Source organism: Cygnus atratus, chromosome 15 (genome assembly GCF_013377495.2).
Source record: "Cygnus atratus isolate AKBS03 ecotype Queensland, Australia chromosome 15, CAtr_DNAZoo_HiC_assembly, whole genome shotgun sequence".
NCBI classification, from domain to species: Eukaryota; Metazoa; Chordata; class Aves; order Anseriformes; family Anatidae; genus Cygnus; species Cygnus atratus.
In genome coordinates, this window is record NC_066376.1 from 2840259 (window position 1) to 2857747 (window position 17489).

At 60.6% G+C, this 17489-nt stretch overlaps 2 protein-coding genes across 2 annotated transcripts in view; one reads left to right on the forward strand and one right to left on the reverse strand.

The window, feature by feature from the left end:
• Nucleotides 1-17489, reverse strand: part of SLC5A10 (solute carrier family 5 member 10) — a 36157-nt gene that overhangs the window by 4403 nt on the left and 14265 nt on the right. Inside the window, exons 9-10 of the mRNA XM_035563314.1 lie at nucleotides 446-553; nucleotides 77-227 (exon numbers count right to left, since the gene is read on the reverse strand). Coding sequence (XP_035419207.1) covers nucleotides 77-227; nucleotides 446-553 — 259 coding nt within the window. The remainder of the gene's footprint in view (nucleotides 1-76; nucleotides 228-445; nucleotides 554-17489) is intronic.
• Nucleotides 4296-5703, forward strand: FAM83G (family with sequence similarity 83 member G). The gene has a single exon (XM_035563265.2). The coding sequence runs from the start codon at nucleotides 4362-4364 to the stop codon at nucleotides 5013-5015; it is 654 nt and encodes a 217-aa protein (XP_035419158.1). The 5' UTR covers nucleotides 4296-4361; the 3' UTR covers nucleotides 5016-5703.

The following is a 17489-nucleotide window of genomic DNA, read 5'->3' on the forward strand; positions in this document are numbered from 1 at the left end:
GACCGGCCCTGCCGGTCTCCCTGAAACCCTGGGTGTCCCCAAAACCCTCAGTGTCCCCGAAACCCTCGGTCCCTACCTGCCCACCAAGAGCAGCTCCCGCTCGCCGGCCCCCGGCCTCAGCCTCCTCCAGATGTCCATGGTGAAGAGGGTGCTGCTGCTGTTGAATATGGAGGTGAGGGAGGACATGAGCGCAGCCATCATCACCGCGATCATCAGACCCCGCAGCCCTGTGGAAGGAGGGAAAGTCAGACTGTGGCTGGGGGCAGCAGGGTGGATGGCCCCAACCATCCCCTCTGTGCATCCATGGGTGCACGGATGGGGTTTGGGGAAGCCCAGCTCCAACCTGGGACACCGGGACCACCCGCATCCCCTGGCCTCGCTGCTGGGGGTCACTGGGGAGGGGGCTGCGTGGGCAAAAACCCCTGAGAACAAGGTCACGACCTACCGCTGGGCATCAGCTCCACCACCAGCTTGGGGTAGGCGATGTTGGAGCAGCCCACGGCGGCCCCGCACACACGGGTGCATTCCTCGGGGTCCACACAGGCCACGGCATCTGGGGGACAGAAGAAGGTGAGGATGAAGGCAGGTGAGGATCCCGGAGCGAGCCAGCACCCTCCAACATCCCCCAACCTCCCGCTGCCCTGCACCCAGCCCAGCCCCAAGCACAATGCCCAGGCTGGATCTCACCCCGCGGAGCCCTGCCCGCATTAAACCCCACAACAGACACCCCAGGGTGGCCCCAAAGCCCTGCCAGGACCCATGGCTGTGGCTGGAGGAGCACAGGGCAGGCGGGTTCGTGCACCGTTGAGGCAATTACCTCCGCATGGGCAGCACCCACAGCTCCCCGCAACACTCTCGGCAGCGCGCCAGGACAGTCAACGCCCAATTACTTATCTGCCTCAATGGGTGTTGAGCCCTTTTTTATTGTCACGCTCATAAAATATTGAAATGGATGGAAATTAATGTCGGGCATAAATATTAATGTCCCGGCTGGCTCTCGGGTCAGCATCCTCTCCCCGAGGAGCACGGGGACGTGCACGAGCACCCCTGCACAAGCCTGGCTGCGGGGTTCATAGGAAGGAGAAGAAGAGATGCGACGTGCTGGATTTCCCATCGGATATGTGCACCCTATCCCTCCACCCCGTTTTCCTTCAGGTGCCCCCTTCCTGCACTCACACCCTTGCAGACCCCATGGGCACCACACACCGGTGTCTGCGCTGCAAACCCTACAAAGGGAGCAGAGCCTGGGCTTCCCCGGCTCTGCAACGCCGAGCGGGGCACGGACTCACCCCGGCACAGCAGGAGCAGGCTAAAAGCTGGTTTTCCACCTTTCCCCGGGCTTAGATCAGCGCCAGGACTCTGTCTTCCTATGAGTAAAGCTGCCGTCACCGCTCCGTGCCTCGGTTTCCCCCTCGCCAAAACACCACGTTGCGCCCGGCTCCATGCAAATGCCGGCAGAGCTGCGGGTGGAAGCTGCTCCCGAAGGCAAAGCAGTGTCTGGGTGCTGCAGCCCCGAGCAGACACCCGCCGGGGCTGGGTGCTGCTGCCAAACCCCTCAGTGAGCCCCGGCAGCGCACGGGCAGCGGAGCCCAGCCTGGCAGAGCCCAGTGTCGCACCCTGCTGCATCATTAGGCCCTCTGCTAGAGATGGGAAATTAATTAGGAACTTGTAATTAACGCTTCCCTCTGCAGCTGGGAGGAGCACGGTGCCAGCTGCGGGGCAGTGCCGGGCAGGGGCCGGGGGAGCTGGGGCACTGGGAAAGCTCTGCCTGGCTGGGGGAGCAGGGACATGGTGACAGCGGGGACCGACCTGTTCAGCCACAGCGACCTGTCCCTGCGGCAGGCAGGCAGCGGGTTCAAAAGGAGCTGACGGCTCCTTACCCACACCAGGGTAAATCAGAGGAGCGAGCCGGATATGCAGGAAAACACCAAAATAACGAGCCCGGCTAGCGCTGAGCTCAGCGCGACGCAGTCATTAGAGGTGGCCTGGAGGGGATTTTAAGGAAAAGAGGAGGAAAAGCACAGCCACGGCGTCACACCTCGGTGCCAGTCCCTTGTCCCTGCAGCTTGGCCAGGCCATGTGCCGTGGGATGCCTGCCCATAAGCAGCTCTGCCACCAGCTCTGGCTGTGACCCACACCCCTGCAAGCCCCTGCTGTCCCCCTACGTTGTGTCCCCACACAGAGGCCGGATCAGGCGAAGCTTCAGGCCGTGGGGCTCCGCGGTCCCAAACCCGTGGCCAGCGCAGCCGTATGAGCCACCACAGCGCGGCACCGATGCGACGCCGTTTCCCTTGTGCATTAATTCTGCCATGCAATAAATCATAATCGCGCACACACCCCTCTAAAGAGACCACGGATCTCCTTGCACAATGGCTCCCATACAATGAGGCATGGGGCAGACGGGGCGGCGGAGCTGGGTACGTCCCCAGCACGCTCCCAGCCCTGGTCCGAGCTTCTCCTCCGCCCCTGCACCCCAGCAATGAGCAGAGCCAGGGGTGAAAGTGCCCTTCCAGGACAGCAGGAGAGGAAGAGTGGGCAGAATGGGAAGAAAAGCTTGGGTTTGTCCCCAGCACCCTGCACGCCCCGGTCCCCAGCCCACATCCCACCACGGGTAACTCCCCACGGCACCCAGAGGCCCTCCATAAACCACCCTCTGAAATGGCTCCTGAGACAGAACCCGGTGGGACCCACATGTTTCCCCTCTCCCCGTGTCCTGTCCTGACACACGGCCGTGGTGTCCCCCCGATCAATGCCCTGTGCCACTGCTCCCCGTTCCCAAACATGCCACAAGCCCAGCACACAACTTCTTACCACAGGCACAGGGCTGATTTTGCCCAATTCCCACGTAAGGGGAGAAAAGCCCCCATTTCCCCCAAATCCATTATGACAGCCTAAAGATGAACAGCTTGGCGTGGTCTATTTCTGAGAAAGCCACGCTGGAATTTCCCCCCTTTCTGCACGTTTCTCTTTCACCTTTCCAGGCCCTCCCTGGGCTCTGTGCCAGGCGCGGCATCGGGGCAGCGGTGCCGTGGGGCCGGAGCAGCCGGGGTGACGCTGGGCTCCAGAGGGGAGCCCTTTGACGGGCGAGCAGGCGGCTTTGCCTTAGGATGCTGACTCAAGCGGGGCTCTCATTTACACGGCTGCGAATCCAGATCAACTGCACCAAAGCGACGGAGCGAGACACAGCCCGTGGCGTCTTCCTTTCTCGCATCGGTGCGAGGATCTGACCCCGATTCCTGAAATTCATCTTTGCCCGGGTTTCCGAGTCAGAAGCTCCACGTTCCTGGTTTGTGATCACCGGCTGACGAACGCAGGGTGGTTTCTTCATCTGTCTCATGGTTCTTATCACTGGCTGCCGCAGCAAGGTCTAGCGTGTGACTGTGTCCCTGCTGCACACCCTGCCCCAAGCCAAGGAGGTTTCCCCACGGCTCTGAGATGCTCCCTGCTCTCACGGGGGCTGCCATGCCTGGTGCAGGAGGGGTTAAGCACAGGGCAGGGTCACTTTGCTGGAAAGCAGCGCCTTGCCAGCACACACAGGGGGTTATCACAGGGCAGAGCTGCTGTTTTTTGGGGACACCCCCCAGCAGACCTCCACAAGCCCTTGGGGACCCCAGCGCCCAGCGAAGCGGCGAGCACAGCACCGTCCGAAAGAGTTAATGCCCGAACAAGGCTGGGAATGTGTGAAGCAGCATGTGACTGCAGGTGGGGCAGGGCGGAGCGATGAATCACTCCTCTGCTTTTCCTCTTTTCACTTCTTGCTGTTACCTGTCCCGCCGTCCACCCGGCACCGCGCGCGGGCAGGAGCCGGAACAGCCCCGCTGCCAGCCGGGGAGATGCACGGGAGGCTGGCGGAGACGCTGGCTGCCACCAAGCCCACCGCCGACCCACTTCTCCAGCACCGATAGCCAGAGACTGCGGTCAGGCCAAGAATCCCAGCCTTCTGGTGCCCTTTGTGAGGCCGTTTTGTTTGTTTTTTCTTTGTTTGTTTTCCATTTTTTTTGTGTTCTCGCCGCGTTGGAGGAGCGGAGGATGAGAGGCGCGTGGAGCCGGAGGTAGACGAGGCTGCGGAGCCGCGTGTGCACAGGGCACAGCCCCCTGGCTTCGCCCCCCTCCCTGCAGACCCAGCAGCAAACCAGAACCCAAATCCTCTCCCCTGGGAGAGCAGAGCTTCATTGGGGCAGGAGCCAGCCGAGAAGGGAGCAGCGTCCCCACAGCTGCGAGTTGAACCGGGGAGGGCGAAGCAGAGCAAGTCGCTTATGCAAAGACTGGGGAGTAATTAATTCCTTATTTATTGCCGACACCCGGCACTCGCCCAACGGACCGAGCTCCCTCCGGAGAAGGAAGCGGCGTGTTGGGGCACCATGGCGTTCTCCCAGGTGCAGTGCCTGGACGACAGCCACGTCAACTGGAGGTCCAGCGAGTCCAAGCCTGAGTTCTTCTACAGCGAGGAGCAGCGCCTGGCCCTGGAGGCGCTGGCCTCCCGCGGCCCCGACGCCTTCTACGAGGTCCTGAAGAAGGAGAACATCAGGGACTTCCTCTCCGAGCTGGAGCTAAAGAAGATCCTGGACACGCTCGAGACGTACGACCCCGGCTCCGAGTACATCCCGCGCCACGGCAGCAGCACCGGGGAGAGCGAGGGCGACGGCGACAGCCAAGGGGACGAGCAGGGGGTGGCCCCGTCCCTGGAGTACTGGCCGCAGAGGTCCGACCGCTCCATCCCCCAGCTGGACCTCGGCTGGCCCGAGACCATCGCCTACCGCGGGGTGACCCGCGCCACCGTCTACATGCAGCCGCCCATCGAGGGGCAGGCGCACATCAAGGAGGTGGTGCGCAAGATGATCTGCCAGGCTCAGAAGGTGAGGTGCGCCCGGGGACTGAGCTGGGATTTGCCCCAGGCTGTCCTGCTGAGCCCGGATCCTCAGGTCCTGCTCAGCCAGGCGGTCCCGTCCTCTGCCCGAGTCAAGGCATCGGGGTCAGTCGTTTGGGTTTTTTCCACGTTCGTTCAGAATAACTGATATTTAGATATCAGGTTTCACTGAAGACGATGCTGTTGGCCTGGTCTGACGCTCCCCAGGAGCAAAACAACTCTTTCCATAGCCGCTGCGGCAGCTTTGCTCATCCCAGGGTCCCCATGGGGCGAACCGCAGGGCAGTAAAAATGGTTGAGGTGGTTCCTAGCTCCGAGCCCACACTCCTGGCCACCCCGTGATCCTTATTCCCAGAGCACGGTGCCAATGCAGGCGGCAACACGCAGGATCTGGAGGAGCTGAGCTCAGCCCTGGGGCAAAGCAGCGACAGGCACCGGTCTCGCAGCAGCACGCATGTGAAGGTTGAGGCTGGCTGGCGAGTGCCACGTTGCTCTGTTGGCCTCATCCTGGCTTTAAGAGAAAAGCTGGCGTGCAGGACAAGCCCTGGGAGATGCCAAGGGGAAGCAAAGCCCCTCTTCGGGCTGGGCTTTCGGTTGAGACCTGTCCTGCCCGTGGCAGCAAACCAAGGAGCAGAGATTTGGGGCAGATGAGCAATGGGGTCAGGCTGGTGTCATGGGCAGGAGAACAGGGGAAGGAGGTGGTGGTGTGCCTTGAAGGCCAGAGGTGCTGGTCAGAGGCTCCTGGTGCCCCCCAGTGCCCCGGTCCTAGCTGGGAAGCGCAAGAGGGGCCGGTACCTGCTGGTCTCGTGGTGCTGGTGGTTGAAGCCCTTTGAGCTCCGTGCTCCCTCGAGAAACTCAGCTCTGAGGGAGGAGCACCCCAGCCCCGGGGATGCTCCAGAAGGAAAATGGGGAGACCCCAGAGGGAGCAGGAGGAGATGGGCTGGGATGTGCTGGGGCTGGCACTGGGGGGTCGCGGATCCCAGCGAGCCCGGCCCTGGGCGCTGCCATCCTCACCCGCGACGTTTTCCCCACAGAAGGATTTTGTGGTGAGCTGAGTCCCTCCGGTACAGGAGGGCAGGGCAGAAGCCTTGTCAAGCCTCATGCGTGTAGGATGGAGGAGGAAGAGACCTCCCCCATCACAAACAATGTCTCATCTCCGGGTCTTTCCAGCTGCCTCTGCCCCGGCTTTGCAAGCTCCTGCCCGGTTTTGCTTGCTCACTGCTTCCCCCACGCCAGCAGCACCTCCTGAGTCACGCCTGCCTCCCTCCTCCTGCACGGCTGAGTCAGGCTCTGCCTCCGGCACCGTCCCCACCTCCCCTGGGAGCATCTCCAGGCTGCAGGGATGTGGCTGTGGCTGCGCTTGTCACCGTCCCCGCGGCGCCAGGCTCTGTCTCCCGGTGGGATGGGAGCTGGGGACACCGGCGGTGGCACGCAGGAGCTGGTGGCTGCTCCCTCAGCAGTGCTGGCTGCCTGGGTGTGCAGAGGGGAGATGTGGGATCACAGACAGGGGAGGAATCCTCCAGGACAGAAGATACGGTATGGCAGCTAAAGAGGAGCCTGGAAAGCCAGGAAACACAAGTGACAGCTCTGCCACAAACAGATCAAGCTTCAGAGGCTTGAGCAAGCCCTCACCTCACGTACAGCCCCCAGGAGATGCAGAGATGAGCACAAGCTTCAAGCTTGCGGTCTGCAGGGGTCTGAGCAGAGCAGGAGCTCGGTGTTTGGCAGACGGGGCTCCTCCGGGCCTCCCACCCCGTGCATGGGGTGGCTGAACCTGGAGTCTTGGTGCTGAGCCACAGTGACCGCTGGCATAGGCACTCCTGGGCACCCCGAGACTTCAGCTGAGGCTGGTGGTCCGTGGAGGTGAGAGGGTTCGGCTGAGGAAGCCAGGAGCAGGCACAGGGAGGGTCCGGCTGCTGCCCTGGCAGTTGTCACAGAGGTTGGCCACGCACCTCTTGGCTCAGGTATCACCTCCCCGAGGAGGTCCCTTGGTGCCGGCCACCGGTGGAGATGTTTGGCCTGAAACGCCATCTGATGCCAAAAGCCACCACGCAGGCTGCGATCGCACAGCAGAGAGGCAGAAAGGTGCCAGGAGAGCCAGGAAAGTCCAGAGCCCACGCGAGCATTGCTGGCAACTCCTGGGAGCTCAGAGCCCAGCTGAGGGAGCCGGGCTGCGAGGCCGCTTTGATGGCGAGGACGAGCCCATTTGTGTGCAGGAACAAGGCCAAACGCCGCCAAGTTCAGAGCCTCGGCTTTATTCTGCAAAGAGGCAAATCCAGGCGAGCTGGAGCAGGGGATGCAAATGATCTCCTCCTCACTGTGGGAAGAAAGGGGTGAGCAGAGAGGCAGGATCCCATCTGCCACGGCCACGCTCTCGCAGCAAATCCCCGGGTCTGTGGCCAGGGATGCGGCACAGCGCCAGGCACCCTGACAGAGAGCTCCCCTGGGTCGGCCCCGGCACGGCCAGCGCCCTCGATGCAGGGCCCCGGTGGCTGCACAGCTCACGGGACCGCTGGGGGGGAAGGTCTGCCTCATCTCATCTTCTTCGCTAGATTTTGGCTCGCTCTGACCAGAAACCAGATGAGGCCGAAAACACCATCCTCGGCAAAACACCACCGGAGACACCGGCGAGCCTGACCTCTCCGCTCCGGAGGTTCCCAGTTGGGATTGTGGTGATATAATTTCCCTCAGCAACTTCCAGCGAAGGTTGGGAGGCCCTATTAATTACTGTTTACAAAACCTTCTGCCGTTCCTGGATGAAAGGGTCGACAGGGGAGAGCAATTATTAATGTTACTTGTCCCACCTCTCCCTCTTCCCAACACGCTTCCTCTAATTGTGCGTTGGTGCCTGCCTAATTTATTAAATGCCCACGTGGGGCACCCCAAAAGTTATTATCTGATGATTCAGAGTGACTTAATAAAGAGCTGCAATTTCCTCTATAAAACATGATCCTGCAGTTTGTGCGCTCATCAAAGCAGCTCAGAAGGATCCAACATCGCCTGCCCTGCGTCCGAGGGGACACGGTGCTCGGGGTACCGGCAGCAGATCTCGGTGGCTCTTGGAGCCCAGGAAGAAGATCATCCAACATTGGATCGAGGACCTGTCTCCTCTTCTCCCTCTGGATGAATGGCAAAGGGATGGGAAATCTTCCTGGGATGATGCAGCGAGAAAGGTTTTGGGAAGAGGTGCTGCTGTCCCGCTGCCAGGGCTGCCCGCAACCGCCTTCCCCTGGTACCCAGCATCGGTACCGGGCCCTGCACCAGGAGAGGGCACAGGATGAGGTCTGGCAGGCTGCGAGCACAGGAAGGCGGGGTCGGCTGCAGGGATTGAAGGGAACGGCATGGGATTGTGCTGCTCTGGAGCACGCAGACCTGTTCCCTGCAGATTACATCCTGCGCCTGGACTTGGCCTCGACCCAGCCAATTTCAAGCAAGGAACAAACACGGGCAGCCCAGGAGCAGACTTCACCCTTGGGGTCCATGGATGGTCACAGCACAGGGAGCGTGGCCAGGGCTGGCCATGGCCCGCTGGCCCATTTTGTGCCAGGGCAGTGCCTTGGCACGCTGGCCTGGCATCCCGGTGACAAAGCCAGGCCAAGCCTGTCCTGCAGGCAAGACGCAGCTGAGGGCAGCAGAGGCACCGAGTGGCAACGGGACGCACCGGCACAGCAGGAGGAACTGTGCTGAACACGTGGGCACACACTGAGAGCCTGCCCAGGGCAGGTGTCCCTGCTCGCCGTCCCCAGCAGGAGCAGCGATGGGACGTGGGGACATCACCGCACCCTGCCCAGCACCGTCCCGTCTGCAGGGCCTCAACCACAGTAGGAAGACGGCACTTTCCTCCCAAAACGGGGACCAGTCCCAGCTTCTCCCAGAGAAGACGAAGTGCACAGTGACGTGGACGTGGCCAAAGAAAAAAACAATGTGAGTGACAGGAGCACAGCATCTGCCACCAAACCAGCCCATCCGAAGCGCCCAGGCAGGGACACGATGTGTCGGGTCGGGTGCCCTCACGCAGGGCTCAGCAGGCAGCGCGGCTCCTCCGGGGTGCTGGGGGCAACGAGGAGAGCCAGGGACTGAGTGTCAGGAGCAGCTTTGATGGCATCGGTGAGACTTCTGGCCTTCTGCCTCAGTTTCCCCACAGGGACAGAGCGGATGTGCAGAACACCAGGTGCATTAAGGAACAAGGATGTGTCCTTCCATGGCAAAAGCTGTAAAGTGCTTGGGGAGGATAAATGGGAATTCAGCTAAAAATGGGAAGATACCAGCAGGGTGAGGACTGGCAGAGCCATCGGGTCCCCTCTGGCACCTTCTGAAACACCCAAGCACAGTGGAGGGAGCCGAGGTGGCCAGGGTGGCACCGCTGGTGGCCCAGGCTGGGGAGGGGGCACACGGCCTCACTGCTCACCCCGCCGCAGAGGTAGGGAAGAGCCAGCAGTGCCATAACGCACGATTCTCCTCCTAATTAGAGCTCTCCACCTCCTGTGGCACACAACTAATTAAAAGGCAGCTCGGCGCTTTGAGAAGCCCAGACTGGACGTGCCTGAGTGCGCAAGCACCCGGTCCCTTCCCTCCTGAGGAAGCAGCGTCTCGGGGTCCCCTTGTGTCACCCCACGGGGTGCCTGTTCCCGTGCCACCAGAGCCCTCCAGGAGCAAACCCTGGCTGCCTCGATGCAGGGCACCTCCCAGGGGGGCCCTGTGTGGCTGCGGCCACCCCGAGTAGGAGGAGGCACACGTGGCTGCAGGGCCATCACTACCCTGTCCTGCACCACCCCGCACTGTCACGACCGATGCCATCTTCAAGAAGAAAAGACCCGTGGGTGTGGAGCGGACTTTGGTGCCCGCAGAGGCATTCCCAGAAGAAGCGCAGCGCGCCCCACTGATGCATCTCCACATCACGTGTGGGACTCGCCCTGGCCACGGCAGCAAACGCCCAGGGTACAAAGGCAGCTCTGGCTTTCAGAGGACGGTGACGCTGCCTGTGCCGAACCAAGCTGCTGGCTTGACCTGGGTGCTGTCATCCCAGCTCTGCTTTTGCAGAGCCCGGGAGGCTTTGGGGAGCTGGCATGGCTGGAACACCCCAGCACCCAGTGGGCTCCTGGCCATGGGACCACCAGAGCCAGGAGCCCTGGTGACAGAAGCAGCACCTGATCCCAAAGCCCTGCCCAGCATCACACCTAACCTCGAACCACAGCACGCTCCCGAAAATCAACAGCAAGGATCTGAAACAGCAGCTGGGAGCTGCGCACAGCCAGCGACTTTTGAGCAATCTCATCAGTGCACAAACAGGCCGGTTTCTAAGGGTACCACAAGCCACTTCAGCTCCTGAATGCACCTCTGGGGTGTCTGGATACTTCCTGCCAGGCTCAGAGCCACTTTCAGCTGTTTTTGTCCCATTTCTCTCCGTACAAGCACACATCAGATTCCCAAAGACAGCGGGGCACCCTGGTGCACACAGGACCTTGCCCCACGCACCGTGCCCTCGGACAGACAGACAGACACACTCCCTGCATCAGGGGGATCACCTCTGGGTGCTGCCCATGACGGGGCTGGGGGCAGAGTCCATAAACGAGGGGAGGCAAAACTTCCCCGGCAGAATGGGGCTGAAACCTGTGGTACTTGTTAAAGCCTTGTCAATAGGAACATTACCTTTACCCCTTACCCCCGATCAACTTCTTACAAATACATCACGCTGCATGCCGTTACCAGAGGGGTTTGGTGCCAGCAGAGGAATGGGATTTGGGCCTTTTGCTCTTCAATCCTGGGCTGGCCGCTGCTCAGCTCCTCACAGCCCATGGGGAAAACTCCACTGCTGTGGGAGAGGCTTCGGGGCAGAAACAGCTCCGGCTGCACAGGGATATAGCACCTCCCGGCTTCGGCGCCAAAGACATTAGGACTTAATCCCAGCCTCCCAGGGAGCAAGCACGGTGCTTCGGCTCTCACAGGGCAAGCAGCTGCTCTCACAGCTGCATCTCAGCAGGTCGGATGTACATCCTGGACTCATCTCTCTTCTCTTCTCTGCAGGTCATCGCAGTGGTCATGGACATGTTCACCGACGTAGACATCTTCAAGGACCTCCTGGACGCAGGTTTTAAGAGGAAAGTCGGCGTCTACATCATTTTGGATGAGACCAACGTGAAGCACTTCCTGCAGATGTGTGAGCGAGCGCAGATGCACACTGGACACTTGAAGGTAAGGGTGGTCCTTGGTCTCAGGAGCAACCTTGGCTCTGCTGCTCCGTTTATGTGGGACATGGCCACCCCGCAGCCTCTCTGCCTTCCGGCCCCAGGGTGATGTGCAGGAGACTGGGACAAACCTCTGCCCTGCCTCCAGCCGCAGCTCGCATGGCTGAAAAGCAAGGGGTGAATTTGTGTGATTCCTTCTGAAAACCCTGCAAGAGCTCCCAAAGAGTTCTTCTTGACCCGTGCTGCAGCCCCGAGGCAGTGCCAGACGAGCTAAGTCCATTTATCCCATAGCCAATGCCCAAATCCATCAGCAACAGCATAGAGGGGAACAGGTAAGAGATGGAGACGTGAATTTCCCTATGGCAGAGCCACAGGGAGGGAGGCTCTGAGCCATCCGTGTCCCACCACCATGACTGCATGTCCCCGGGGTGCCCGGGGTGCCCTGTGTGTGCAGGGTAGGCACAGGGTGTTGCAAAGCACATGGACAAGTCTGCGAGCTCAGTTCCTGCTGGCAAATAAGCCAGCAAGAGGCAGGATGCCGTGCCAGGGCTGGATCCATGCCGTCGCCAGCCCCATCCTGCTCCTGCCCTGGGGACAGGACCAGCAGGAGCAACCACCAGCTGGTTCTCTCGCTTTCGGGCCTTGCCGCAAGTCGGAGGCTGGAATTAAAAAACGAGACTTTCCCCTTTCCCGGGGCCTCCGCCCCAGCGCGGGGCCGGGAGCGGAGCAGGGAGGCGCCCACGCCACCCGCGCCCTGGCGCCTGCCCGGGATGCTCTCAGCGGGCGGCACGACGCCGGCCCCGGCTGGCAGCGGCACCGCGCTACCCGCGCACGCCGCGGTCGCCCAGCCCCGGAGGCACCGGCAGCAGCGCGTGACTTTGCTCCTGTGCACGAGTCCTGTTGGGAAAGGAGGAAGACGGAGCGGCACGGGGAATGTCTGGCAGTGCGGAGCTCGGTCTCCTGGTCCAAAGTGCCCCAAATCCCTGCCCCAGCAGCAGAACGGGGCCACAACATGAAGCACAGCTGAGCTGATTGCTCTGGCATGAGGTTTAGCTTTGCACAGTCTCCCCCTGTACGCACCGTGCTGTGGCTCGATAAGCAGAGCAAGAAGACAGCGATGCTGTGCACAAGATGCGACAAGATTGGGATTAGTTTTTAACCCAGATCACAGGTAGCACCCTGCAACAGCTTGCAGGGAAACTCGCAGCACGGCCCGCATGCTCTGTGCTGTAAAGAAACTAACCCAGCACCGTGCTCTGCCAAGGCAGAGGCAGAGGCAGGGGCAGAGGAGTGGTTCCTTCAGTGCTGAGGGGACGCCTGCCCCAGCTGTCCCTGTCCCTGGGTGCCCAGGCCCCACAGCACCCTGCAGTTTCACTTTGGTGCTGGCAGACACCCGTGGGCTCCGGGCGCTGTGCCCGCAGCTCGGCACACAGGCTGTGCTTCCTCACCTGACGTCAGCCGGCCGCACGGCGCAGGGTGCCAAATGGCTCGCGGGGAGGCCCCTGCCCAGGCAAGCTCTCTCCAAATTTTCCCCACGGTGAAGGCAAACAGCGGGCTGAGCAGGAACATGTAGGAGCCACGTAATGCCAGCGTGAGCTATGCTGGAGCGGGGCCGTGATGCTGCATGAGCTTGGGGACCTGTGCCCAAGGGAGGAGACACTGCGGTGGCACTCGCAGGCTGGCCCAGCCTCGCACTGTCCCCATCCAACAGGCCTGGTGGCTCCACTTAATTGCTGCTCAGGACAATTAAACCAGCCACAGCTGAGCTTCCCTGGGCTTTTACCCGCATCCAGGCTCCCCGGAGAGGCTGGTCTCCTCCAGCCTGCCCCTGCTCCCAGACCAGAAAAGCCAGCGCTGACGCACGCCGGGCTGTTCATGCATTTGCAGCCTGCTGGCAGGACTGGAAAAGCAGGAGAACATCTGCAGAGCTCGGCAAATGTCTCAAAGTTGTGACTCGCCACACATCGCTCGTTGCAGCCAGCTTGCTAGAACGGCATTCGGCAGGGCAAGGAGGCTGTGAGGAAACTAGGGCAGTGGCTGGGAGCTGCTGCGTAAGCCAGGAGATGCTAACGAGATGAACATTGTTATCTTGGTGCCTTCTGCGCTTTGCAATTAGCGAGCCAGCTTGGGCAAGGCAACCGCTTCGTTGAGCAAGGGCAGGTGTTTGGGGCGTGATTCAGCCCCGCCGCGCAGCACCTCTCCAGCTCGGCAGCCGGGCGCACGCTTGTTCCCCCCCCCCCTTTTTTTTGGGAGAGATTAAATAAACAGATCTTACCCAACTGCGGCAAGGGGGAGGCGAAGGTAGCTGGCACCCTGCTGCCAGGGAGCTTTGTTCCCCTGGGTGTTACCCAAGAAAAACCCAGGCTGCTTCATGCCTTGGTGCGCAGATTTGGCCGAGAGCGAGAGAGGGAGAGGTCGGCACCGCGGGGATGCTGGCAGTGGGCAGAGGTCCTACCAAACACTTGTTCGGGTGCAGCGTCACTGCTGCACTGCTCTCGACAGCCCCATGAGCAGGAACAGGCATTGCCCCGGCGTGTCCCCCCATCCCCATCCCCACAAAAGCCACGGGAACCCCTTGGTCACAACAATCCTAAGGGCACCAGCTGCCAGCCCCCTATGCCTGCCACCTGAGTCTCAGCACCAGGCAAAAATTCCAAAGCTCAGCAACAACAACAAAATAAAATATCAAATCACCAAAAATGCCCAAACTTTTCCACTCAGCATGCGCAGTTTCCCCGAAACGTGATCAGGAACCCCTTAGCTTTTGAACCACACTGCAAACAGATTTTAATCACTGTCCCTCCTGCTGGGAGGAGGGAGAGAGGAGAGCCCGGGGAAGCAGCTGAGGAAGGCTCCAGGTGGGGAGGAATTTTTTTTTGGGGGGGGGGGGGGGGGGAGAAATACTTTTGCTGCTTTTTTTGTTTGTTTTTATTCTTTAAAAATACAGAAGATCAAAGGGCATGACCTAATGATGACACAGTACCTTTAGCAACTGCATTAGCAACATCCCAGCAGAACAGGAGGAATGAGGGCGCTTTCCTAAAAAAATGTTTTCTCCCCACCCAAGGGAGCCCACTCCGCCTTTTGCTGTGAATGATGCTGTCTGCTCAGCTGCAAAAATGTGCTCGTCCCTTGGTGTTGAAGGAAAATCACCGAGGCAGCAGAGGGACAGGAGAGCAGCACGGTGCTTGCAGAGCTGGGGACGCCCAGCTGTCTGCATGGGGACCCGTGTCCCTGTGGGTGCATGTCCCCACATTTCCTTTCCCAACGGTATAAAGATGCTGCCCCACCGTTTTTTCCCACCCACACCTAAAACCAGGGTGAGACGCTTGGATTTAGGCACAGAGCAGACCCAAGGGGAATAGCCAGGCAGAGGGCAGCAATCCCGCTGCCATCGGGTCCACGTGCGCTGTGCCAGGGTCAGCACCATCCCCTACAAACACCTGCAGGCCCCAGGGGGGAGGAGGGCAAGAATCACCTCTTGCATGGTGGTATTTGCATAGATCGCAGGAGATGGAAAGTGCTCGGCAGCATTATCACACGCTGTTTACCCGCAGTCGTGGGCAGAGCTGGGTTCAAGAGGTAGAAAACACGGTTGGGCGCACGGGGAAAGCAGGAAATTCTTGACGCCGGGTCTCTGGTTCACCGCGTGGCCCTGGGCAAGTTATTTTATCTCCCCATCGCTGAGGTCTCCTGGGAGCAGACCGCAAGGAGCATTTCCCACTGCTCGGCGGGGTTGTGAAATGGAAGCGGGGGCCGAATGCTGCTCTGGAAATCAGCCCTTGGCGGCTCGGTGCGGGGCTGGAGCGAGCTCCGCGCAGGGCAGTGGCACGTTGGGGTGGTGGCAGCATGGGGACGCCCGTCCTGGTCTCACCCCACCCGCTCACGGCCCTGCCTTTGCTTTGCAGAACCTGCGAGTCCGCAGCATGGGGGGGACAGAGTTTTTCACGCGCTCAGCCACCAAGTTCAAGGGGGCTTTGGCCCAGAAGTTCATGTTCGTGGATGGAGACCGGGCCATGTGCGGATCCTACAGGTAACCAGCGGCATCTCCTCCTGCCCACCCTGCAGAGGCATTGCCAAAGCACCAACAGGGACCTGCGTGGTCCAAGCCCCACTCCCTGTCCCAGGCTTGTTTCCCCAAGCTAACCAAGGGCACCTCATTGCAAGGCCAGCTTCAGTGCTGGAGCAGGACCCAAAGGTCCCCACCAACCCATGGCCAGGATTTGGGCACCCCATGGGGTCGGTAGGTGCACCGAGTGCCGCTGCCAGCAGACACGATGCTGATGACACGTGGCACCGAGTGTGGGGAGGGACAAATTCCAAGCCACGGCCAGCACCAGCTCTCACACTGACCTCAGATTTTCCTGTTAAACATTTACAATCCAAAGCGTTTTACAGTTTGTCCGAACAAAATCTTGTTTTGGTAGGAATAGGTCGGTTTTCAGCTCTACAGGACAAGATTCATAAATGTGAAAATGAAGCGTTCCCTGCTTTCTGGCCACAGCAAAACACACACCTGTTTACAAATCCCTTTTCTTAACTAACCTAAATTGAGAAAGGAAAAGAGGACAACACTAAAGCAAAGAAGCAGTTGACCCACACCAAATACCTTATATTTTCATGTCAAGTCCCAGTGCGCTCAAGACTTCAGGCCTTCATTCCCATCTGGGATGGGAGCTTCTTTTTAATCTCATCAATGTTAATTTTCATAGCAAGACCACGTCCTTACTAGCACTGTTAAATCCCCCAGGGAAGAGCCATGTTATTTACCAGTGTGTGCTCAGAGTTTCCAATGCGTTTCCTTTCCAGCTTCACCTGGTCCGCAGCACGGACGGACCGAAACGTCATCACGGTGCTCTCGGGCCAAGTGGTGGAGGCATTCGACAAGCAGTTCCAGGAGCTGTACCTCATGTCCAAGGGCGTGAGCCTCAAGTCCATCTCCATGGGCCAGGAGCCCGAGCCCGAGCCCGTAACGCTGCCCTCCATCGTGCCGGTGACCCCGGCCAACGCCGTGGTGAAGAAGCTGATAAACCCCAAATACGCCCTGGTGAAGGCCAAGAGCGCGGACCAGATCAGCAAGACTTCCTCCGAGAACCAGGACAAAAACCAGAAGACGGACAACAAAGGCAAAGCCCTGCCCGAGGGCCAAGCAGGAGACAGGCACGGCGACGCGGCAGACCTCTCCCTGCTCATCCACCCCGGCCTCCTGAACCTGGAGAAAGCCAACATGTTTGACTACCTGCCCACCTGGGTCGAGCCCGACCCCGAGCCCGGGAGCGAAGTCTTGGGTTACATCAACATCATCGACCCCAAGATAAAGAACGTGAAGCTCTCGCAGATGAACCGCATCAAAGTCTGCGACGTCTCCCAGGCCAGCGCGCAGCACCAGCAGATGCTGAAGTACAGGGAGCTGGAGGCCAAGAAGAACTCAGACCAAGAGCCACCCCCGGTGTCCCCCTGTCCTAGACAGACCCCACAGGTCCCCGCAGAAGCTCCCATGGTGCCCACCCCCAGCCCTGTCGAAGGCAGCAGCTGGGTGACAAAGCAAGGGGAGACATCGGCCACTCCACCGCTCAGCCACCGCTTGAAGCCACCTGAGGAGACGCCCGAGGAAGCCAAGCCCCCGGTTCCGAAGCCAAGGACGGTCCCTGCTGGAAGCCTGGCGACCAAAGCCATCACGCCCTGTGGCAGCAGCGCTGCCCCCGAGGGGGACATGCAGCCACCGCCGGCTGACCCCGCGGCTGCGAGGCAGGAACCAAAGGAGAACCCCAACGGGGCCTCACCAGAGAGCTGCCGTCCCCTTCCAGCAGCAGGGCCCCAGGAGGACAGAGGGCCGCCCTGCGCGCACAACGGGCTGGGGGAAGAGGAGGAGGAGGAAGAGGAGGAGTACATAACCCTCAGCGACCAGGAGAGTTACTCCAGCAGCTCCGCCGACCACAGCTACCGCCGCTCCAACGCCTCCTCCATCTCCGACGAGTACTTTGAGGTGAGGGATCGCTACGGGCCCCTCCGGCGAACCAACTCGGACGTCACCCACAATGGGGAGTTCCTGCCCGTGCAGAGGAAGCTCAGCGACCCCCACATCAGCCGGGGCACCTTCCTCAGCCCACTGGGGAGCCTCCCGTCCCTGAAGCACGTCCGCGCGGAGGACGCGGCCAAGAGGAGGAGCAACGCCGTGGAGATCAGGTGTGTGCTGCCCCGCGCCATCCTGGACGGCAACAGCTCCTATCCGACCAGCGCAGCACAGGTAGGAGGCTCGACCGCGACCTTTTCACTGCATGTCCCCATCCCAGAGGCTGCTTTGTCCCGGTGGAGGCTGGTTTTGGTCCCAGATCCCACGTGCTGAGGTCATGCTCCCCGTGCAGGGGTACGTCATCCCCTTTTACCACCACAGGAGTGACCCAAGAGGTGCTGGTGGCCGGGGAGATGGTGGCCATG